Below are 25,602 nucleotides of genomic sequence, written 5' to 3' on the forward strand. Positions count from 1 at the left end.
ACTAATGGGAAATTCCATGTTTCAGATATGATCAAAAGCAATAATTCTACAGAATTGAAGGCACTAGGAAAGCCTACATGTTGCCAAAATTACAAACAAAATAATGTTGCTCTTCAGGGAAGATGGAAAATACCCCTTGCTGCAATCTACTCTTCTATAGGAAATTGTACTTTTAAAACAAATGAACAAAAACCAACAGTGATGTTTAAGGGAAGAATATAAAATGGAAAAAAGTCATCTTGCACACAAGTTAAAATGCACCTATTGGATACACCATAATACATTATAAAATCTCTTTTGTGCCCAATCAAGTAAACCTTTGAAACCTTACCGAGCTAACACAGCAAACCATGAAGCCCACCACAGAACCACTGCTCATACAACAATTTAGCTTTTTACCTCTTGGTAATCTGAGTAGGATCCTGAAGGCCTGGATCCAGTTCAAAGATCTCATTATCCAGTAGCCTTCGGAGTGTCACATCTGCCAGTTGCTCCATGATCCTGAAAGCCTCAGCGATATTGAGGAACGTGGAGAAGTCGCGCTCTTTATTTGGAGTGGTGACACGGACCGTGTCGGTCATGAAGACATTGGAAGTTCTTTCCAGCTTCTGGACCTCAACCCAAGGAATGATAAGTTTCACTGCCATTGGAGAAAAAAACAAAAGTGGGTTGGAGACTCTGCTTACATTTTTCAGATTTGTGAAATAAGCACATTCAGAATTAAATGCAAACAACCGAAGAGGAGAGAGACCTATTTTTGCAGACAAAGACCAAGCAAAAGCTGAAACGCCTGTTATTACTCTACATTCATTCTCCTCCACTCCAAAAATCTGGATTTTTCAGAATCTCTCCCTCAAAATTTTACCTGTTTTCACAAGAAGTGCTGGACCTGGGGAGTTCTGCCTTTGCAGAACATGTGCAATAAGCTGTGCTTCTAGTTCGTTTACAAGCCATTTCTGCAGGCTGCTTCATTAGTACCAGAAGAAACAGTTCATTTCAAGAGTACGAGGATAATAGGAAAGGCTTTGTAAACTCCCAGAAATAAAACTGTAGGCAGGTGGAAACCCATTTACAGGCACAATACTTTAACTTTTAAAATAAAGCTAACTCCCATAAAAAAGGAAGGTTTTGCTCATGGACATTTTTATAAAGTTTAATTACTACTACAAACAGGCATTCATAAAAAAGCTGCCTAGGCACTGGGATCTTCCCATTTTTGTTACTTTTTACTGAAAAGGTGCACAGGCAAATCTTGTCCTAAACATTAACTGTAGTCAGACCTGTTTATAGAAAAGAAGACGTATAGGACACTGTTCTCTATCCTTAAACACTGCTGATTCATATAAATACAAATGGCAAACAGAATCAGCTTATTTTAGATAACCACTGCAGGATGTTATTTGCCTCTTTCGTACGAATCTCTGGGTAGAAATTAGGTTGGAAAGGACTTTAAAATAGATTAAATTTCTATTTAACAACTGTTGGAAGCTTCCCAGGATTCTTGGTGCCAATAACATCAAGACTACACCCGCTAACATCCCTAGCTGGTCTCCTGATGCCAATAAAGCAATAAAAAGGCAGTAATAACAAACATTGTCATATATATATATATGACACTTATCCATGATCATTAATTACCTAAGGAGCTACCCTCAGCAAGTTTTCTGTACTACATGAACCACAGATGTCAAGATTACATTTTTTCTTACTTAAATAAAGCACAGCTGCGTCAACATGCACAAACTGTTGCGAATGGTCATAAAATCATCTGTACAGGCACAGCCAAGGGAAGAAAGATTAAATAGCACCGTAGCAATAGCACTATTGTTCATGAAGGTCGGAATCACATAGGCTCTACAGTGTTGGTTATAGAAACAGCACAGCAGACTGTAAGGGGCCCAAACTACTGATGAAAGGTACAAAGTCTTCGAAGTTTTAGGAAAACAAAAGTTTAATTAAAAAACGTGAAGAAATCCTGGCACATCCTTTCAAGAAATCTGACGTTCTAAGCCTCTGAAATTCTGCAAATACTTCGAGGCTTAGATAAAAGGGGACTTGTCCTGGAAAAAATGTTCCATAGAGTTTATGTTCACATAAGCCGTAAGTTCGTTTTATGAGAAGCTGAAAACAGGTTCCATTATTGCATTCCAGGTCATTTCAACATAAAATAAAACAAGGGGAAGGGGACAGACTTGCTAGAAGCAGAAGACTTAACACTTTGCCTGTAAAGAGATTTCAGTCTACAATTTGGGGGGATTTTTATAGAGTTAAAACATATTTAAGAACTATTTTTATTGCAACTCATATATTGGTTTTTTTCACTGTGCTGTATTGAAGAATGCAATAGATGTGATTTCTTAGCAATATTTTCAAGACCAGATTTAACCAGATTTAATTTGTGATTGCTACCTGGAAAAAAAAAAAGACAATGAATTGCTTGTTCTACATATGAACAGCATCAGTTTCTCAAATAGTAACAACCAGAACTATCTGGATTATTCAATGTAATACAAGTATTTCATAAATGTGACAAAATACTAGCTTTGAAACAGAAGTAATCTTTATCGGAACCGAGGAAGCAGGAAGCATTTCAACATATAATGCTTTCCACTGAGCTAGGGAAGTTTGTTTAGCCAAAAGAAAATCCAGGTTTTTATTTCACATTTCCATGCAAATGCATGGGAACACAAAGGCAATGCAACTGACTGCAACGGTGAATGAACAGCATATTTTCCATGGTCAAAATGAAAAGTTACAAACATGTAGTTGTCTGTGGGTTTTTTGTATTTTCATAATGAACTATTTTAAAAGGGATGAGAACTGATTTCTTCTTAAATAATACAGCATGATGTTGTACTTCCAGTATCATTTAATGATCTGTGGTATTGCATAAACAACATTTTTGGAACAATATAAAGGGTTTTTCTTTCTCCCTCCTCCTTCCCCCATTATCTATCATTAATAAGTATCATTTTTGCTTTGTTTGCTTTGGCAGACTGGATATCTCAGATTTAATGACAGAAAGCCTGCAATGACAGCAAGAAGAAATGATTGACAAAGGATATTATTTAATACTAAACAGAAAACAAGGAGATTAAACAAGAACTCAGATATCTAGTATGTATCAAAAGACTCCATTCTAGTCTTCCCAGCAAAACTCAACTTTGTTTTTATAACAAATAACAAGCTTACCAGCATTTTAAATCTAACTCTGCCACCTTTTGCAGATATGATAAAATAGTCAGCCTGAAATAATATAAGGAAACAAACAACCTCTAACTCTAAGCATGTCTTTGTATGCTTTAAGTCTTCGAAATTACCAGTTACTATCTTTCTTATCTTTACATTGATGTACTTAATTTTTAAATCTACAGTTTTATTTGACTAGCCATCCCAATATTAAATCCAGACAGTAAATGGTAAATTTTTCCTAATTGTTATAACTGACAATTGCTATATTTACAGCAGTACAGGTTTATATTACTGTCTCTGCTGAAGTTCCAGCAGATTAAACAGGACTTAAAATGTTGCCAGTTCATGCACAATCCTACTAAAATGAGAAATGCCACAGAGTTTAAATAGCTACATCGATTTTCACCATCTAATGTCTATTACATTCATTTTTACCTTCCAATATCTATTCTGACAGGCTTTTCATAATCACATGACCCTTCCTCTGTAGAGGAACACCATGACCAAAGTCTTACAAGTCACTGAACTGTCTGAAGGTCTAAAAACCCTGAGATATACTTCTCATGACCCTCCTGCACTGCTATTCAGAAACACGAAGATATTCCTAAATTGCTGTTGCTTTCACTTAAAACCTCCAATTTTTCACCTGGTTCTCCAGGGCACAGCCCTGTTATGTTTCCTGGGCTATTTCCAAGCAGGTAGCTGGACTCCAGCATCCCTTGGCCTCACCAGCCCTTCCCTTGCTACCCAGCAGCGTCAACTCTGCTTCCCCACCTCTGGGAGGGACCCATCTTTACTCACTGTTTTAGGCACTAAAAGTGTCTATTTCAGAATCTGTAGGATGTCGGTTACATTTTAAGGCTGCTTCACTATGGCAAGAAAAAGAATCAGATAGCAGCTGTGTCTGCATGCTCTTATAGTCTTATTTTTATTACTGGATTCATACTGAAACATAAAGGCTGAAGTGAAAACTACATTAAACAGGATTTTTCAACTGAAGAACAAAAAATCAGAAACTAAACTTCAGAGGTGAACTAGGCTTTTCATTAAAATTCTAGCTATTCTTGCTTTTAATATAGTTATATCTCTCTCCAGCATTAGATTTCTTATGCATTTACACTTACATTCTTTGCCCAGGAAGAAGGAGTAAAAACAGAGATGATTTATGCTCAAATAAAGCCAGCCTTGCCGAGGAACTTTTCCTTTCCAACAGCAACAGGAATAATAGGTGATCAACTTCTCTGCTTCAGGAAAATTAAATCTGGATTCAAACTTCACCAGGGCTTCTCGGAACTTCTCAGGGTCTTCCTCCTGCTCGGCAAGCTTACTGCTTGTTTCCTCCGCAATCAGCGCCTGAGTCCATAATGAGATAATACATCAGGCTAAGCGATGGCATTCACACTCGAGGAAGTTGCTACAAGCTACCCATTCAAATCTTAATAATGCAACCCTTTCTTACATAGAAATTAAAATTGATTTGCAATTTTCACAAATGGAGAACTTTCTATGGTGTTTGCATCTTCCATACATTTTGAATGCTTCCAAATCAAAACTTCTGGGGGCTTTTTTTATTACTATTTTTTCAATGAGTCTGGCAAAACCATATATTTACAATTTCACTACTGCTTATGATTGCTGTTGTTTGGTGTATACAGAGCAAAGGTAGAGTAACAATTGTGTATACGGACCAGTAGTATTTTCCTATGAAGAGGCAATGCAGTGAGATGTGTCAGTTAACTTGTAACATGCTTGGAACCATTAAAAACGTGGTTTCAAGAACATCTATGGAAATATAATTAAGTATTTTTAATTAATGCAGTATTAGAACAAATGAGTTAAGTATGTATTGCACCATTCAAATAATCTGTATGTTACAGCACCTGGTATAATTTGCAATTACCAAGCAGTAATTGTATTCGAGCTTTTCAGTGCACTTAGATAAAGTGGGTTTTTTTTAAGAAAGCAGGATAAAACTAAGATTTACATAGTGATTTTCTCCCCTCCGTCCCCTTCTTCCCCAACTTCACATCCCACTGAGATCACAATAGCAGGGCTGAAATCCACCAAAACCAGTAAGTTCCTACAAATTTTCCAGACCAAAAAAAGGAGTATGGGGGGAAGAGCACCTCACTAAAACTCTTAGCAAGAAAAAGCTTGCAGCAGGACCTGAGATAGTCACCAGCAGACCCACAGACCCGCCAGCCATCACAACATTACTCTTGAAGCACGTATTTTACTAGAAGCAGAGCTCAGGACTTTCTAAGGCTTTCTAAGTTTTACCACACGTGCCGTTATTATTTTAAATCTGGTCTTCAGTCACCAAATTCCCTCACTTTTAAAATTCTTTAGTCTTCCAAAAGGATGCTCATTTCCTCAACCCTGTGGCCACTTGATGATACCTCTGAGCCCCGTCAAGAAGGACAGGAGTATGGAAATGGGCAGGAGAAACTGATGGGTTAAAGTTAGGAAAAACATGGGAGATAGGAGAAGAAATGTACTAAGGAGGAAAAGCTGAGCTATAGGAAGGGAAGGTATTTAACATAATGTTCTGTGGAGATGGAGAACTGAAAGCAGATGCTGAAGAAAGCTCAGCTGCACATCACAGGGAAGAGAAGAACATTGAAGCTGGAAAGGGACAGGTAGGATAAAGTTTAAATTAGATACTTTGGTTTTGAGATGTTTCCAAGGAAATGTGAGTAAAGATGCACAGATGCTGACCACATCAGGTGCAAGTACCACACAGAAAACCAATAAATAATGTTTAGATAGACAAAACCAAATACAAATGACAACAACTTTGTAACATTATTTCTAATAAACCACATGTAATGAGGCAGTGAAGGGTAAAAGTAAGACAGTTTCCTTACCTTCACTTTCCCTTTGACAAAACTAACAATATCTTCTTTATTGTCAAACACAGACAAAGTATGGAGCAAATTTTGTTCCAGCCATTCCCAGTGCTGGTTTATCTCCTCTGCAGTGGCACCTAGAAAAGCAAAAAGTAGTGTATTGAAACTCGTACTACAAAAATAAAACTGAAAAGAAGAAAAAAAGTACTAAAATGCACTATTTCATAAATTCGTTATGAAAAACTGAACTTTCAACCTCAAAATTCTTGGTAGCAAACAGGTCAAAAAGGTCTCATTCGTAGCAGTATAGTTAGAGAAAAACAAAAATCTCATTGTTTTAGAGAATTAGTTTTAGTGCTTTTAGTTTTATCTTCTCAAATGCTTTCAGCCACCAAATGCTGCATTAAAAGTCAAAGCAGAAAAAACAGCAAAACTTCATCCTGCGCTGCTAGACTGAAGCTTATTTTGACATGACATTCCCTAACCACCCTCTGGAAACCTTTGATTTACATCCTGTTCTCAAAAGTCCCTGATCTTCCTTTCTCCCTCCCTCAGTACGCACATGCATACACACACCACCCCCACACACATGCACACCCTTTGAGAGGAATACACATGGTCATAATCTGCATCCTATTTGAAAAGCTCTCTATTAAATAATTAAACTACCTAAAAATAAAAAGAGTTTGGTTCAGCAACACCTAAAAGGTCTAGAAGAGCACACTTCTGCAGTTTGGGGAAGAAACACAGTGAACAGAGAATCTTTGACAAATACAGATTTTCAAATCTTTAAGGCTTCCTTCTCTAAGGATTTATTTGAGGGTTTTTCTGCTATTGTTTTAAATGTAATGTGTTCACACTAACTCTAGAAATAATATTTCAGTCACCACCTATTTGCTTTGGCTCTTTCTGCTTGAACTGTCGCTGCATCACACGATGACAGAAAAGTCAGAGCAAGACAGGCAACATACAGGGGATCAGGGGAAAATCTGGCCCCTCCAGATCTTACTGGTCAGTGATCAAACATTATAGGTAAAAATGTAAGGCAGCAAAAATTGTTTTTCCTAATGGCTTGCTAGTGGAAAAAAGGAGAGAAGTAGTTGGATGCAGACATACAAATCACAGATGAATATAATAATAAAGTGAATCTCAAATAGAAGACCCATTATCTCAAGATTTGATTTGTGTGTACATTAGAGATGCATCATGTTGCCTCACAACAAAAAAATGATAAATTTAGCTAAGGATTTTCCACTTTCCTCTCCTCTGTTTTCCATGCAGAATGCCAACTGGCAGGGAAACTTTCCAAGATTTAACTTCCTTGACAGGAAGTTCTTGTGATGGAACTTCATAAATATCATTAATCAAGGTTAAATTAAAAAAAAAAAATCATGAAAGAAGAGACACTTAAATGCCCTCTACGTAAAGAAAACAAATTATATCAATGGTTAAGAACATCAGAAATGCGGTCATTGTATAATGAAATGGCTGTGCAAAGAAAATACTGAGTTGAACTTTTATTTCTGAGCTACCCAAAAGATACCAACTGTATGGGAGAGCTGGTGGACTGCCTCTTGTGAAATAAGCTGTGAGCAAGATGCCTTTTCACAGCAGCACCTACACTGCTTGGACTGCTCCGAGCCTGGGCTCTGGCACTGGCTATCTCCCACAGGGGCTACTGCAATCTCTCCTGCCAGCCTTTAGGTATCTTCAGGGATTCTGCTCAAATACTGAAAGTTCTCTTTGCCCCTTTCATTTGGTCAAGCTAACTACTCAGCTTTTCAGATCCCTTCTTTATTTCTAATTTCCACTTCATGGCTTAAAGTCATCCTGTGATTTGACCCAAGCATTGCCAATCTCTTCCTTATTCCTCTTCCTGTGCTGATGCTCTGCACAGCATTTTATTCCAACTTTCACCCACCTTCTTCACATGCCTGTGCCAACTGTATATTTAGTCTAACCACAGCTCACTCCTCATAATCTCTTTTTTAAACCCACTTCTCACCAATCCCTTTGTTCTCCCTCTCCCAAAAGCTACCTCACTTGACTGGGACTTGGGTTTCCGTTTTGTCCACAAGCCTTCTGAAAGGAAAATCGTAAGTGGCTCTACACTAGGGCTGAGGTTAGCCTTTTTTTTTCCCTGTACTGGTATAACATGATTAACCATCTGGATTAAAACATCTCTGCCAGAACAGCCGTGCTGGGCAGACTTCCTAGCAGCCCTCAGAGATTTGCAGAAGTCTGTAATACAGATCTGACCCTTATGCATATATTATCATTTCAGCTTACAGTTCTTGGAACAGAGGACTGCCAACATACAATTAAAAAATGACTTTTTAATTAACTGCCTAATGACATGATGGCTATCCCTAACGAAGTTACACCAGGAGACTGGAAGGAGCTCCTGGAGCTGCTCCTTGTCCTTGCTATACAGCAGGAACCTTAATTTGACTCACTGCTCCTCCCAAATCCAGTAACAAAACTCTTAATGTTGCATTTGCGTGAAGCACCTCGCTCAGACAGGACAGAGCTGGGTGAGCAGCGACAGCTTTCTGCGTGGGGAAAGTCCTCCAGCTTTCTAAGAAAAGGGTCAGGTGATGCTGTTCCTCTGACTCCTATTGCCAGCACCAGCTCTCCCCTGGACACTCACATCAGGGTTTCACAGCAGCGATATCATTCAGAAACAATTTCTGCTACCATGGTTCTTCATTTCTGTGCAGCTCTGGCAAGCATGTATGTCCTACCCACGCAGCATACAAAACAGAGCCCTCTGCTTTCCGCTCTGTTACTATAAATCTCATTTTCTCTGGGCTGACCATCCATTCAGAAGAGCCAAAGAGAATTTTAGAAAACAATAATAAAGTAAGTTTATCTCAGCAAAATCCTTAACCATCCCAACCAGGCAAGTTTTGATTTGTAGTTCCTTTAGTACAAAAAAACCCCACAACCTGTGGGCAGTAAGAGTGTGGATAGGGCAAGGATCAGCCCCAGAAAGGGATATTACATATTCAAATGATCAAGAAGCCCATGGCAGCACACTGAGCTTACTTTTCCAGTGAAAGCTACCTGGCTTCATCAGAGAACTGTCAGCATGAAGCTCTTAAATTTCTCCATGAGATGGCATTATTTATATATAAAAAGGAAGGGGGTAGTGATATAAAGCATAGAGCAATTGCAAAATGAAAACCTAGCCACAACAAAAATAGCACAAATAGACTTTATGCAAGCTTCTTCACACACATCTGACAGAGGGAAAAATTCCCGCTATTAATGGGGAACACGCAGAGGGATCTCTATTGAACCAAGGAAGAAATGCTGAATGAGCATGTACAGAGAAAGAGGGCGAATACATAGATTCCTGCTTCCATTTAAAGGACTACTCTGTCAAACACCTTGAACAACTTGTTAACACTTATATTAGCTAACTATTTCACAGCTTGATCTGTATAAGAAAGAATAGAATAGAATAGAATAGAATAGAATAGAATAGAATAGAATAGAATAGAATAGAATAGAATAGAATAGAATAGAATAGAATAATCTACAAGGATTATCTGGTTCAACTGCCTGACCACTTCAGAGCTGACCAAAAGTTAAAGCATGTTGTTAAGGGCATTGTCCAAATGGCTCTTGAACACTGACAGGCTTGGGGCATCGACCACTTCTCTAGGAAGCCTGTTCCAGGGTTTGACCACCCTCTCAGTAAAGAAATGCTTCTATTTATGTCCAGTCTAAATCTCCCCTGGCACAGCTTTGAACCACTCCCAAAGGAAAACCTGCTGTAAATTTCAGTGCTAGGATTTTATAGACTGGAGCAGAAGGGATGAGAACAGCCCTGCAGACTGGCCAAGAAGGAACAGGATGAATGGAACAAGTCCATTCAGATGGCCTTTACTATGCCATGACAAGGTTGCTGCAATTCACATTGATAATCACTTTCCTGAAGATCAGCTCAACCTTCAGGGGTTGCAGAAACACTGCAAAAGGGATTTGTGCACAACAGAGCAGGCACTTAGACATTCTCCCCTCACAACTTTACCTCCTAAATCATGTACCATCTTCCAAATGTTCCAGTTATATTTCATTAAAACCAAGCGTGGTAAGACATTTCACAGTAAGCAAGCGAAAGACTAGACTGGTGAAAGCCTAGACTAAGTAGCTTCTTGCTGTAAGGAACTATTACTACTGTAGGAAAAGATATGCATATGAACACAACCACACTACTTTGCAAGACAGAAAATCAATGCAAAACACCCTCAGCTAAACAAGCTTTCTATAGACACTTAATGTTCCTAGTTAACACTTTTTCATATTTCCTATCTGGGTTTTTAACCAGACGTTAATTTGGTTGTTAAGATATAGGCAATAGCTTTCCACACACACACTACTAGCTGGGGTTACCTTGAGCTTCTTGGACATGCAGACACTGACCATGCTCAGAATCAGTTTGGGGTTTTTCGTCTGTGACTCACCAATAGCTACGGCCCAGTAAACTTCTGATCCGTTCAATAACTCACCACATGCAATGGCAGAGTAAACCTGTGAGCCTGGAACTTGGAGTAAAATTCGAAACGGAGCGACACGTGCATTAGAGTCTAACACGGCATCCAGGGCACCAACCAAGCGACCTGCAAAGAAAAAGCAGGGGAAAAGAGAATTAGTGCCAACTTTCATCCCTGTAGCCTGCAAGTCTTTTCACATCTAAAGGCGTAAAATTAAAATACAGAACGTAATGATAACAATTCTTCCCCTATTTTATGCTGTGATTTACAGATGTTCGAAATGTGAAAGGCAAACCAGATTAGAAGATCAAAAGCATATCAAGTTCTTTGCATTTCTGGTTTTGCCTCATATATATGTATATAACCACAGAATTGAAGTGGAAAGACCTGAGGGCACCTTAAGAAGTTACTGTTCCAGCCCCGCTCTGAAGCTGGATAAATACACCTATGCCATAAGTGGTGTTTGTCTAACCTGTTCTTCAAAGCCTCCCACAACCAAGATGCAACAACTTCCCCTGCTAGCCTCTGCCACTATTTTCATTAAGTATTCTCACAGCAAAAATAAACCCAAACAAACAAGCCAACCACCACAATCTTAAACTTTCTTGCTGGAAATTAATCCTCCTTCCCAGAAAATGAAGAGTAATCGGCCACAGGCATTTCTGATGTTAATGTTTGACATACGGAAAAAATATCACCATAGTTGCCCACCCTTTAATGATTTCTCTATTTTCTAAAGAAACCCCAGTTGCCTCATCTTGTCCCTATGGGTCATACTTTTCAAACAGCTCATTGTTCTTGAGTTTAAACTGGAATCTCACCAGCTTATCTTTAAGTGTAACACTCCAAACTGGACATGATGCTCACTACCAGTAAGGTCTCAGCCATAAGAAACATGGAAAATCACCTCCTGTACATTGTGTACACACCAATGTATGCAAGAGAGCTTGCAGCAGTAACCCACTGTAAACTGGCACTTGGCATAAATACAGGCAAACTCATTTGGAGAGCTGGAGCAACTGCTGCCCCCGCAAAAGTCTTTTCAGTCTGGAGGCCAGCTGGAGTTGCTGGCCTTCCCCATTAACCTCCCCCCAGCAGGCAGGACCATACTATGCATGAAAAAGTTATTAAAATGCCATGAGTTGCAAACTGGCATATTAAAGTAACTCAGAATTGGTTTATGTCACCTACAAACAGCCATTCAGAAGCAGCTTATATTCAATTTGCTTAAGCCACAAGAACATCTAGGAAGTTTTCTGCAATACTACATTTTCCTTTTACACATCTAATTTCCCAGACCTAAATGCTATATTTACAGTTGTATTTTTGTTCCTTCACCATTTATCCAACACAAAAGGAACTATTCTCAGCCTCCAAAAGTTCTGCCTCCCCTTGGCACCATGTGCAGTTTTTATGATTGCATTCTCTAGCCCATCACCTAAGTGATTAATGCAAACAATAAAACGAAACCTACAAAGTCCTCACCTGAAATGCCTTCTCACTTGGACAACAAACCACAGCTAATTAATTTGAGTATGGCACAACAAAGCAGCAGTGTAACCACTTTCTGTCTAGGAGGTGTAAGAAGCTCACATGGAATAGCATCAAAAACCTTCCAAGAGTGAAGACAATTACATCAAGTACTTCCTCCTTGCATTCACACACACTGTTGATGATGCTTTCAAACCCACAAAAGTTGGACACAAGATGTTTTAAAACTGTACGGTGAGATACTATTCAGCACCAGTTTGCTTCTCAGCTAAATACATGTCCAGATACTACACCCATCTATTTAAAATGGAGACTCAGAGACCAATAACACGATTAATATCAGAAAATGCTAAATGCTCTCCTGTAACTGCAAGAAAAAGACACAAAAATTCATTCAAGTATAAAAGGTAGCAAATTATCTGCGCTCACAGAAAACAGAGCACCAACTTCAATGTGCAGTCTTCAAAACAGCTGGATTAAAGCCAGTAAGATAGCATCAAATGATGCAGAGAACAAAAATAGGGTTTAACTTTCCAATTTCAAAAGACTTGAGACACTGCAAGAAAAATAAGACGAAACTTATGAAGTTCTGTGCATGTTTTCGCCTGATTATAGACCTAGGAGAAAGATTTCTTTTTCATTTCACTAAAGTCATGGAAAAAAATCAGCAGTGAGTGCTATCAAAATCCCAATGAAATGCTTAATGAACATCTGATTTGTGAAATATTTTTCCAAAAATAATGAAAACATGCATGAAAACAGAAAAGTAGCTGCAAAATTTTGGTTTTACTTCTTAGCCTGTGTAAAATGAATTCCTTTTTCTGTTCCTGAATAACTGACCAGAAAAAAACAATTCCTCTTCTCACTGTTTACTTCTGCTTACAATTTCCATTTTGCTTACCAACTATTAAAAAGTTTCCTCCTTCAACTGTGCAAAGAAAAAATAATCTCCCTTGTCTAAACTACCCATAGCTAAAATATTAACTAAGGATGACAAGGAGGAGCCAGAACTAAAAATCGAAGAGAAGAAAAAAAAGAGCATGGTCTTCAGGATACCTGCCAGAACAAAGTCCAAGTGGGCTGGCCCCCATACAAGGGCTTCAAAAGGGCGCAGCAACCTCACACCTAAATCACTCCAAGCCAGCGCTGTGGCTGACAGGGGGTCCCATCCTGTCCCACCTTTGCCAGAAGGGTTTGTGGTGGGGTTGCTCCAGAAGGGACATAAGGGCAGCAGGGGAAAAATAAAAGCAAGTACTGCTAAAGCCGAGCAAGCACCAAGTGTGGGTTCCGTGCCCATGTTTGGGTCTCACCCTACCCCCCTGCAAGGCTGTTCACCATCACTGCAGGCTGTGCAGCAGTCCCTCCGTTCCTCTCTTTAGTTTTCTCCTGCCAAACATGGAGCAGTAACCTTGTCTGGCAGGACCCCATGACTGCGGTTTAGTGCCTGTACTTCTGCAGTGGTTCAGCTGCACATGAAGTTGATGCTTAAGTGCTAAAAAATAAAGGAGAGACTGACAGAGGCAGAGGAGGAAAAAGGGAATTAATACAATTGCATTTGCAGAAGCATGAAAAGGATTCAACACTAATAAATACACGCAGGTCTAATATAATTTAGTTGAAACTGTAGTAGCATGAAAATTACTACAATTAGAGGCAAAATTTTTCCAGTGTGAGTTGCCTCATACTCATCTGGGGTAACTTTCAAATCATAACACTTGTGTTATGCTTCTCACTGAAGCACTGAAAAGTAAACAACCTAAACATTCCTGAACAAACAAGAAACTTTACACAGTACACTGATTTTGAAACATGCTTTGAAAAATACCTAGCTTGTGAGCAAGAACCTTTCTAATAATATGTCCTAACAGCTTGTTCCATGGAAGGGTCTCTTGTAAAATAGGGTCTGCTTATAAAATAAAAGGGTCTCTGGCTCTCGGGTACATATAAATTATACAAAGGGTCTCTGGCTCACATGTTGATGCATTAGCATGCCTTCAGCTAGGATGCAACAGACCTCTTCCATTTCACAGGCAGCAGTGAAACCATTTATACTACAGGACAGTCCAAAATTAAAAGAAAACAGAAGCAGTTGGGGAAAAGAGAGAACTGCTGCACTGGTTTCCTTCCCACAATTCCCACTGTTTTTTTCTTTTTACTCTATATGGGACAAGATTTTTGGGAGGAACTTAAAGTTCAGAGTACTTTGTTCCCTTTAACAAGCCATTCCACCAACTTCTGGTCTGCTTTTTGACCTCCTGAGATGCAGAAGTATTTCAGGAAAGCAGTTAACTGTACAGTAACTGCCCTAAGAAAAGCTGCAGACGTAAGTTTGCAAAGCCTTCTGCTAAAGACTGCTGACAGAACATCACAGGTTCCTCAAAAGGTACAAGTTTCTTCATGCAGAAAGAATATTCCCAGGCTAAAATTCATATGCAAGTTTCAGGTGTAATGTATACTTCTGACAAATATGGAGGAGAGGACAGAAGTGGAAAAAGACACACTTTACTGAAATTATATGCTTCTCCTCAATAAATCTGATCACTTTAGCTGTAAGCTGGATTTCAGGTAGACGGAACACCTATCTGTATTTTTTTAGAAGTAAGTCTATAAAACAAATCTGGAAAACTTGCTACAAATCCCACACTTTACTTGGCAGTTTTTATTTCACTGAAACATCTACTTTTGTGCATATTTTACTGCTTCAATACTGGAAATTGGAATACCTCCAAGTAAAACAAGACTGTTGTACTTCTAATTGCAGATCCATTTTTATCAAATGTACGTGCATATTACAGACACAATACTGCAAATAAACTGAAGTATAAAAATTAGCAAGGAACCATTTCAAATTCTGCAACAGGTAGGGAGTGTCTCCCCTTTAGAGGTCAATCTGTAACCAAAGAGGATGCAAACAGGACATCATGTACAATAAACTTGTTGAGCATTTCTTCACAGAAAAAAAAGTAAGTCAAGGATATGCTATAATGATCAGGTTCTCAAATGAACTATCACAAGTGCACCACTCTTCATCTTTAAAGACATGGTTCCTTATACCCCCACAGAAAGATAAAAGATCCCATTACAAGTTATACTGTGTCATGTTCATAACTAATCTAGAAAAAGGAACATGTTTACAGAAAGTTAATCTAACACCAACTTCTACTAAACATACTGTACCTTTCAAACTAAAGAATGCAGGCTCCTTTCCCGGATTGGTGTTGATTATCCACGTGGTATTTCAAATATTCTTTCAAACTTCTGAGACACTGGGCAGAGAGTGATTAAAGCTGAACTCAAACTAAAAAATGGAACTGAAAAACTATCTATTATTTCCATCTTTTAGGCGATACTCAAGAGACAGTCCAAGGCATTAACAATTATGCTGGCTCAAGAGCACATGAATTAAGGCACCCTCTACATAGAGCAAGATGATTTCTGCTTACCTCCATCATATTTTAAAGGCCTTAAAGGGAAATTTTTCAGAACTACTCAAATGCCTTCCCATAAATGGGGTGGTCACTTCAGCAGCTAAGCTGTGCTGCGAGGCAGAGGGACTCAGACTGATCATTTAGGAGTCTGGGACCAATAAATTAATAAAATCCTCAAAAAATAGAACAAAAAAGCAAAAGGCCAAAGCTGCTATTGCTTTTTTTTGAAGAAAAAAAAAAAAAAGGAGAGTTAAATCTAAGACTAAGTGACAAGGAAGACTGCAGTACCACAATACTAAGCAACATTACCCTTACAGTTTTACTTTGTTTTTAAATAAGACATCTGGTCATTACAGCCAGGATCTTTTGTTTAACGGAAACTCATAAATTCATTACAAAGCAGGGAGTGAAGGTCAATGTAGTTCAAAGAGGCAATAACGTGCGGTATCTGCAATTAGTTGATAAGAAATTCTGATGGCACTTTTAAAACCTGGGGAGCAGCAGGCCAGATGTGCACAAGATGGGCACCTCACCCCATCCATGTGCCACAGCCCCGAACCTCCCAAATCAAGCGCTTACCCCCCCTCTCTCGAAACCAAAGGGGTCACACAGAAGACAGTCCAATCGGTGTCTCCAGCATCCTGGGGAACAGCTTTAGCCACTGTACAAGCAAACTGACCACTGTAGAAGCTTGATGCAGAGAGAAAACTGTCCTTGCGCTTCTCCTTGGCCCACTCGGAAAAATAAAAAAGACTTTAGGTTTCCATGGCACCTGAGACCAGCACAGCTGGACAGATGTGCAACAAGCCCTGCCTAAACAATAACTGCCAAATCAAGCCCTTCTGAGAAAACAGGCAGAGGACCACCACAGTACCTGGACCCAAACCAGTTTGCCAAGATGCTCAGCTCCTCCAAAGCTGAGGCTGCTCTTGGCCGCAGGCACCTGGCATTCCCAAAGTCAGGGAAGTGGTGGCACTGTGAGGTCTCTAGGGACTGCAGTCACTGCTCGGTGGCTGCTCTGCAGGGCTGTGCAGAAGAGCAGTTGGTGGCTATGCTCACCCGTATCATGCCAAAGCCCTGTTTTAAACACTCATGCCCTTTTTTCAATCAGACTAGGTTATTTTTGTAAGACAAAACAACCAAACTGATTCAGGATTTGTGATTTGTGATTACAGCCATAGCCCAGCATCCTGTCAGGGTCTCACTCCAGCACAAAGCCACAAAGCATAAAGCATGCCTCTGAATTCATCCTTGGGAGCTCACTACAGCTTTTCACTGCTGCTCGCTACCTCTGCTCCTCCATCAGAAAGCTGGAGACTGAAAGAAAAACAGGTCCAGGAAGCAAAAGCAGCAGTCTGACAAAACCAATACTTTGCCCGAAAGGAGAAAGCTCTTCCTGGGAAGTGGAAGGAGCTAACAGTACAGGTTGCTTCCCAGCGGATGCAGCTTCACAAGGAGAGTTAATAGCTGCAAGAGGCACTCTATCTAAGCTGTTCAAGCATGCAAATTGGGAGAAAAGAGTAAATCAAACAATCCAGATGATAATAAAAACAAAGTTGGGGTTTTTTTAGGACAGTGAAATTGAACTAACAGCTTCAATAAAGCAGAATTAATCTTGACTCTTTGAGGCTGAGAAGCACTCCATACCCTGAATCCTAATTACACTTCTTCACATAGTTTCCTGCATCTCGCAATGATTTGCAAACAATTACAGTTTCACAATAGCCATGGTGGGCAGCAATTAGCCGCACTAGAGGAGGCAAGCAAACTGGCTGAATGAGCAGCCCACCACCAGGCAGCAGAACACAGGGACAGACACGTCAATGTCCCCGTGCCCTAGCCCCCCACCATCCTTGTGCTCCAGCTGGAGCAGAAAGGTGGTTTTCACACCAACCAGAATAAGATTAGCCTGCCAAAAGGGTGCTCCCGGGATGGCACCAAATAGCAGGAGTTGCTCGCCTGGCTCTGCAAGGCATCTCAGCAGCTCTCCCTAGGAGCACTGTCCTTGCTGAGGGAGGGATGGGGGGGGTGGGTTATGAAGCTGGCTCCCACCTGGCCTCAACCACCCCACCACACAGGAGCCCTAACTGGTGATCACAGCCCCGGGGCTGGCCCAAGGTGAGACACAGAGCTGAGATGCATTGAGGGCCACCGCTGTCTTCATCCTCACCTCTCGCAGCCCAGCCAGAGACCGCTGCTCATCCCACAGGCACTGGGCATTATAGGCTAGGGTGGAGGCTTTTGATCTGCACCAAGGTAGGATAGCCCAGGACAGTGGGCATGAAGCTAGTGCTGGCCAGTGCTGGCCCCCATCATAAATGTTTGGGGATGTCTCTAGGTCTTTCATGCCATCTTGATTCGATTTCTCTAAAAGTTCAAAACTCAGATGTTTAACAGGTTGTTACTTTGATTCAGGCCTCCCTAAAATCCATGTTTTTGCTGGATAAGAACACCGTCAGTTATGTAAGGCCACTAACAACAGCGGCTCAACGTCTCGGCTTGACACCAGCCACACTGTCTTTGCTGAATTCTGCAAAATTATATAAACAGATTCAGATACAATACAGCACCCATGAGAGAATATTTCTTATTAGGCTTCCCCCACTAAAAAAAAAAAAAAAAAAAAAAAACAGAACTTATTTGGGCAAGTACGTAAGAAAAAGGATGAAAGAGGACTCCTACAAGGGCTTTAGGAAGGCTGTGTTTCCTTTTAATGATAAGGGCACACCACACTGAAGATAAGCACAGACAATGTTAGATTTCAGCATAAAGACCTAATGCTCCAAGCACTTATTCACCCAGGGAAATATCAACATTCAAGCCCTTACATTACATCCAACATGGGCTTTGGGAGATCAAACACTGCCACTAGGGTAAATTGGTTTCTGTTGGTTTTTTTTTTTTTTCAATCTAACATGCAGAAACAAATTAAAATAAATTGTTTAATCATTATTGCCCAGTGTCAGTGCTCCAGGAGATTGCACATGAGAAACAAGGGGAGTTTAGCCATTTCACTGCAGAGGCGGGTGTCCCATGGTCCTTGTGACTCCCATACCCCTGGGTGTGATGCTGAGATCTTGCTCTGGCATCGGACCACCACATGGGGAGGGAAAGACCACACCGGGGAAAGAGAAGTGAGCCGAACAGTGCACCTGCTCTCCCAGGATGGTGGAAATGGCACTGCAGCCCTGAGGCACTGGTAATTTCTCCTTGCCCCTGCTTCCCCATGAACCGTTTCCTCAGGCGAGCATGCTGCCTCGGCAGGATTCTCACAGCTGCTTATCTCAGTCCTCTGCCATCAGTCCAGGTCAGGCCAAGCCTATTTTTATAGCCCCGAGAAGGCCACAGAGCCAAATGCTTTGATTCTCACGTTACAAGTGCAAATACCTGAAATTGTTTTCCACCTGAAAATGGACAAGAAGGTGGAACATAGGCTGCTGCTGCAGTCCTGTAAATTACCCAGACACAGGACGCTACTTGGGGCAATATAAAAAGGTCTCTCATTTTTGGTGGCTTCTGTAAATAACACTGAAGGGACTGATCTAGCGTTACTTAAACTCTGCCACCACAGACATGCTCAATTATTTCATAAGGAAGATGTTTTTTCCTATGAGGGTGGTGAGACACTGGAACAGGTTGCCCAGAGAGGTTGTGGATGCCCCCGCCCTGGCAGTGTTCAAGGTCAGGCTGGATGGGGCTTTGAGCAACACGACCTAGTGAAAATGTCCCTTCCCATGACAGTGGGCATTGGACTAGATGATCTTTGGAAGGTCCCTTCCAACCCAAACCATTCTGATTTTCCTGCCTTTTTCTGCGCCATTTGGCCTCCACAATAGGAAAATAAAAAGCCATCATAGCTGTTCACTGGATTAGTGTTGCACAGGCTGTTGGTCAGTCTCTAAGCAGACACAACCCAGCTCCTGCCTCTCCACACACAGGTACATTCTCACCTTTAATATTAGTATTTAACACAACATTAGCATTTCAACACAAGAACCTGTGTTTTGCCTTACCCATACACCCTTGCTGTGCCTTAGGAGCAGGAAAGCCACCCCAGAAAGGCAAACAGCAGGAGCCAGAGCAGCACACACAGTTCAGGAGGCTCCAGTATTGGGGTGCCTGGCTTTGCAGGAAGGAACCTGGCCCTCCCACTTCTACCCCTCTTTCCAGATCATGCCTCCAGGAGAAGCCACAGTCTTAGGAAAGAGCTTGTAAGCATTCATTCTCCTTAAAAAATGTTACAGTAAAATAAGGAGTAAAAAAAAAATAAAACGGGAAAAAAACCTGTCGATCTGAATTCCAGTTGTGGGCAAGGCTAGATAACATTTTGACGAGAGGCCAAGCTTTCAGTAAAGTATTTGGATTTTCCCCTCTCCTTGTGCAAGGCTTCAGAGAGAGCTCTTCGTTAAGAAAACAAAACCGTGAATACAGACAGTAAGCACTACTGATATCCTTTATTAACATCATTATTGTGACATCTTCCTCTCCTCAACCTGCTGCATTTAAAAGTGCCTTTTTTTTTTAAGTAGAGCTCAGATTGAGCCTTTATCTGTCAATAACTTGGTTTGGTATCTTGGACATACTTTAAGATGAAAAGGCAAGCTGTTTTGAAGACTCTATTGGGACAGATCTTTTAATATGCTACTCATTTTGCCTTTCACCCCTCCAAAAGGTAAAAAAGTTTACAAGGACATCCATTTGCATTCTCTGCTAAAAATCCAAGTCTTCAGTATATTTTTGACCCCCTCCTGCTAAAATGTAATGAACAGAAGCAATCTAGATGGATTCCCCATCTTTGTCATGGGAACCCTCAACCTCTGTGTCCCCTTACTGTCTTTCTCTGAAATAGAGTATGAAATTATTTACCTGGACCTTGGGAGATGCACAGGGATACTAAAAGCTGATGTATTTACTATGATTGCAGTACTGTTTGGACTAGAGAATATGAAAGAGCAGCAGCAGATCTGCTTTTTTAATTTCCAGAAAAATTACATAGAGCTTATCAATAGCCATTTTTCTGTATGCATTAAAAAATTAAAATCCAGGCAAGGGGAAAATAAGGAAGAGAGCTCTTAGGTAACTAGTCAGATCTCCATTCACAACAAAGAGGTGCTCTACAGATCAGTCTGAAAGCTATTGCCCTGCAAGAATTTTATTTAAAAGAAAAAAATAAAATCCTAAGATGGGAGTTTACTACAATTGCTGGCATATAGCCCAAGGAAGTGTATTTATCATGCCAACCACATTTATTTTTATTGAAGGAATAATAAGGTTCAGATTCACATACAGAAGATGCTTCTTTTTGCCCATGTATTATCTTATATTTAAAGTTGTGCATTCTAAAGGTTTATATGAGCTGAAGGAGAAATTAATTTCTTTTCAGAATGTTCATCCTCTGCGAGTTGCAAACAATGTAAGACCACATCCAGCTTGAAAAGTGCCTTGAGCTGAAAATGGAGGCTGGAAGAATAGTAGGGGGAAGTATCATAACTAAATCAAAAACACAGGTAAAACAGGAACAAAACATCATCTTTTATTGATCTACTTCAAGCAAGAAGTTAAAGAAGCATTGTACCCCAAAAAGTAAAGACAAAAAGCTGCTTGAAACAAGAGTTCATTTTAAAGTTTTATTTAACCTTATTTATAACAGCAAGAATTCACAAGTATTTAAAAGAATCCTAAGTGGGTTTTTATATACTAAGAGTGTGCAATGTGAAGTACTGCATAAAGCAACTGCAAAGTTAGGTGCTTGGGAAGAGTGAAAAACTACTCTCAGTCCAGTGCTCATGATGAAATCATTCCCAACACCTCCCAGAACAAGCAGTTTTGCTGTCAAAATGCACAAAACTAATCTAATCAAACAGGAAGGTGAATGAAGCTTTCAACATCCCCTACTAGAAATGAAAGTAGTGATTCACTTACAGGTTAAACCATCTTGCACTATTCTACCATAAGGGATTTGACAGTATTTTTAACTACTGATGGCATCTCAATCTCGCCATTAATATGTAACCTCAGAATCAAAGATATCAGCAAGTACCAAATCCAACCAACTTTGACCTGTTAATCATGGCTGTATCACAAGCCTTTTTGTAGGAACCTACAAAGAGGTCTCCAATCGGGCAAAGAACTAACAGAAATTACCGATCTAAATAATTTTCACAATCTTAACTTAAAATTAGGTTAAAAATTAGTTATTTCCTTCCTAAGTCTCTGATCCAACAGACTTCTCATGTAGAGATCCAGGTAATGTAGCAAGTTAAACATTTACTTGGAAAGTATATCCTTCAGGAAGACAGAAACCAGAATGACACTGGCCAGGTAACGAAGAGTTAAACACGGCCTCCATCGTACTGGCACTGCTCACAAGTCCATTGTGCATTTGGTAACTGCCCTAGGACACAAATTAAATAACAGTAGTAAATACAGTCTCTCTCTTACAAACATCTTCTCAGAGTCTGACTGAAACACAGTACTCAAAGAAAGAAACGTAGGTACAGAAGAAAAGCACTTTTGTGTGAGAGGTCTTCTCTAGTCCATGCTTCAGGAATTAAATCCACATAAAATATACCCTCCAGCTGTGCTAACTTACTCTTACATAATGGATAAAATGCCCTGATAAGGAGGGAGAAGTGTCCTAGAAGAAAAAGGACATGCAAATACGAGAATAGGGCCATAAAACAGATGTCCTCACATAGGTTCAAGTGCAAATACCATGTTGAATTAACATGCACAAGGACAGCTCAGGCATTGCACCCTTCCACCCTGTTTAAAGCAAATGATGTCATGGGTGGTCCACTGCCCCATCTACACTCTTTACTTATGAAATCTATCTCCTGGGATTATGAAATCGGTCTCCTGGGGGTTTTGTCCTGCCGATCCCACATGGGTCTAACACAGCCTGAGGATACGCAGCCTCCTCACCAGAGGAGCTACGAGATTCTTTTTTACCATGGCTTTCACATACAGGATCTTCACATCTTTGAAACTTCTACCTTTCCATTAAACTTAATTGCAATTGGCCAGGGCTCAAGTTACTAGAGGGAAAAGAAAACATATAGATATCATTCTCACTTAAGTTTTGCTTCTACAGTAAAACAAACAAAATCTTCTAACTTACAGCTTGGTAGACCATACTCTGAAATATGGCAGTGCTTAACGGCCCTTTGTATCTGTCAGTTTGGAAGAGGCAGGTACTAATAAAGTGTCTCTCTAGTCATGTAAAGCAAGAACCAGGAGGTAAGCTTTGCACCGAAAGCAGTTACCAGCAAAGCCCAAGTATTTCTCAGAACAGGTCTCCATTTCGCTTGTCCCAAGTAGAAACTGTGAAAAAAATTAAGCTATCTGTCTAACTCCAGCTATGCTTAATGCTCCCCTACACTTGCTTTTTGGTTATAGGAGTCTAATTTCTAAGCACTTTTAATACAGGCATTTCCAAATGGTTTAAGAGACTGTCAGAATTTACAGTTCCCTTGGAAAACATTGCCCGAGACAGGAGCGGCTTTCCTTTGCCAGCCAAAAGAGATTTATGCAAGCCCGTGCACTGTAGATTCAGCAAAATGATTCACCTGAAACTTAACCAGAGAGAAAAGCAGCTTGTTTGGTTTAAGCTTGCAAATTTCTGCCGTGGAAAGCTCAGGCACGAGGAGTTAATATTTGTGGATCTGAACCTCATGATTGTCCTGGACCTAAATCAAGCAGCTGCAAACAGCTATTTTTAACTCTGAAAATTAATCGACATCGTCCTTACAATCACAAAAGAGTGGCCTATGACTTCCACACAGGGGGCGGGGGAAAATATGAGGGTAAACTTTTGTTTAATTAGCTGGCAAAACTTCCATTAACCTTTCCAGGGCTAGCATTTCATTAGTAATACATCGATAACACGGGATCTACCAAGCCACAATTAAGTTTTGTGCTCTTTATGACCCCACAGCTAGGACAAGCCCTAATTTAAAAAAAAGATAATGCAAAAAGCAGTATTACCAAGTGGCAAGGGTCAATGGTTCAGGAGCAAAAGGTTTTAATAAATCAATAACAAACGTGACAATGTAGCTTCTTAAACCACATAGAAAATACTGACTTTGAAAATACCTGAGCATACTTTCAAATGCAGAAGTCACCATTAAAAATTCTGATTTTTAAAAGGTACAAAACAGCCTCATCTGCTTTTAAGTAAGAATTACACTGTTAAACTGTGTTATTTCTCCAAAGTATTGTGTGTTTGAATACAGCTGCTGATATCTTCTGAACCAAAAGTTTGGCTCAAATTCCTTACTCGGTTACTCTACAACGTCAACGCAGCCTCACGCGATGCTCTCACTGGAGTTAGACACAGATCTATACTGTTGCGAGGGTAGATCCTTCCTCATATATACCCTTCACCGCACGTAGCTACAGTGCCACATGGCTACAACGTGCCTTATCTACACCCACATAAGCCGTAGTATAATTAATGCAAAAATAAGTCAGAATCCACTCTTCCACAAGACTGAATTAGCGACCCCCTCCCCGTAATGTACGTACCGGCCAAGAGTCATAAATCCTAGCCGTATTTATATAGCTCCCACTATAGAAGGGGGGGGGGGGGGCTCAGCGCAGGTCGCGGCCGGTCTTGGGGGGGCACAGCCCAATGGGGGTGCCACCAGCAGCCCCCGCCGAGCCCGGGGAGCTCCGCCCGGGCTACAGCCGGCCCTGCTCGGAGCGGGCCCCCCCCGACCCCCCTCCCCATCCAACTCCGCCGGCCGCGGGCACCGGCGCGGCTCCTCCGCGCCGCGGCTGACGGTCCCCGAGTTTGCCCTTCGTCACGTTTAAGAAAGACAGCGGGAGGGGAGAGAGGGGAAATAAAAACAAAAGTGGCTTTAGCGGCGCTCAAGGCTACAGAAGCACGAAGCTGCTCCCGAGGCAACTCGGGGGGAGCCGCGGCCGCCCCCACGGCCCGGCCGGCGGCAGCCTCCGCACCGCCCGCGGCGGGGAGCCGCGATGCCCCGGGACGGCGGCGCCCACCGCCCGCCCCGCACCTCCGCCCGCTCCGCTCCGCGCTATCCCCGAGCCAAGCCGTGCCGAGCCGAGCCGGCTCGGCGAGGGGCTCCGCCGCGGGCCGAACAAAGAGGCCGCTCCCGCCTCCCGCAGCCCACCCCACTGGCGGGTCCCGCCGGCGCGGCCAAGTTCCCGCGGGGCAGAGCGCAGGCAGCACGATGGGGTGGGGGGGCGGGGGGGGGTATCCGCCGCCCGGCCCGGCCCGCCCCGGCCCGGTTCGGCGCCCAGCCGAGCCCCCCGCGCCACCAGGTACCGGTGAAGCGGCCGCCGCCGTCTCCGTGGCCCCGACGCCGCTGCAGGATGAAGTAGCCGCTGCTCTTCTGCGTGACCCACAGCTTGAGGGCGTTTTTCAGCAGCACCTCCTCGGGCTTCAGCCACATCTTTCCCCGGCTCGGAGTGTCTCCCTCTTCCTCTCTTTCCCCCCTCCTGCCCCCCGGGCTCGCCCGCCGCTCCGCGCCGCTCCGCACTCCGGCGGCCCGGGTCACATCGCCCCCAGCGGGCTGCGCTGCGCTGAGCGGCGACAGCCCCGGCCCCGGCCCCGGCTCCCTCCGCGCGGGCCCGGCCGCCGGGGAGGGGCCGAAGGCGGAGCCCGAGTGCGGGCCGCCCTTCCCGCGGAGCCGGGGGCTTTGTGCGGCGGGGCCGCCGCCATCCGAGGAGGTCCGCGCTGCCGAGCAGTTACGGCGTGGGGGGTGGTGGTGCTCCCGGTGCTCCCTCTCGGGGGTCTCGTGGCGGCCCGAGCCCCCCGCCCCCAGCACATTAGGGTTTCCACGGCACCCCCGGGTCCCGGCGTATCCCCCGCCACCGGCGTTGCAGCCCGGCGTACCATAGCCCGGTGCCGGACCCGCTGCGCACCCGCCTTCTTGCCGCGGGTACCCCAGGTCTTCCCAGCCTGCGCAAGCAGACTCGGCACGTAGCCCCACGGGTGCACACCCCCACCCGTGGGTCTGTGTTCCCCGGCCCCCGCCGCGGGGAGCCGGCAGGGGGTGGCGGGAAGGAACGGGGGCCCTGGCTTCGGCGGCGGGCGGGGGGCGCGAGCTCTGCTTTCCTGTTTTCTTCTGGATCCCATCTTAAAGTGTGAGCCCGCGGCTGCTTACTTTGATG

At 42.4% G+C, this 25,602-nt stretch overlaps 1 protein-coding gene and 1 long non-coding RNA gene across 4 annotated transcripts in view; both read right to left on the reverse strand.

The window, feature by feature from the left end:
* The window catches only part of TBC1D8 (TBC1 domain family member 8), a 48,968-nt gene extending 23,953 nt beyond the window's left edge, over positions 1-25,015 (reverse strand). For 2 of the 3 annotated variants that reach the window (XM_074859069.1, XM_074859067.1), the window contains exons 1-5: positions 24,755-25,015; positions 10,514-10,669; positions 6,060-6,178; positions 4,317-4,545; positions 400-640 (exon numbers count right to left, since the gene is read on the reverse strand). In XM_074859069.1, coding sequence (XP_074715170.1) covers positions 400-640; positions 4,317-4,545; positions 6,060-6,178; positions 10,514-10,669; positions 24,755-24,881 — 872 coding nt within the window. In that variant the 5' untranslated portion in view covers positions 24,882-25,015. The remainder of the gene's footprint in view (positions 1-399; positions 641-4,316; positions 4,546-6,059; positions 6,179-10,513; positions 10,670-24,754) is intronic. The other variant, XM_074859068.1, reaches the window with a different exon arrangement.
* On the reverse strand, positions 20,973-22,865 carry LOC141940188 (uncharacterized). Its single transcript, XR_012627908.1, has 2 exons — positions 22,583-22,865; positions 20,973-21,856 (listed from the first exon to the last, which is right to left on the reverse strand). It is a non-coding gene; the product is annotated as an uncharacterized LOC141940188 (long non-coding RNA).
* Positions 25,016-25,602: the final 587 nt, after the last annotated feature.

Source organism: Strix uralensis, chromosome 2, assembly GCF_047716275.1.
Source record: "Strix uralensis isolate ZFMK-TIS-50842 chromosome 2, bStrUra1, whole genome shotgun sequence".
In the NCBI taxonomy this organism is placed as follows: domain Eukaryota; kingdom Metazoa; phylum Chordata; class Aves; order Strigiformes; family Strigidae; genus Strix; species Strix uralensis.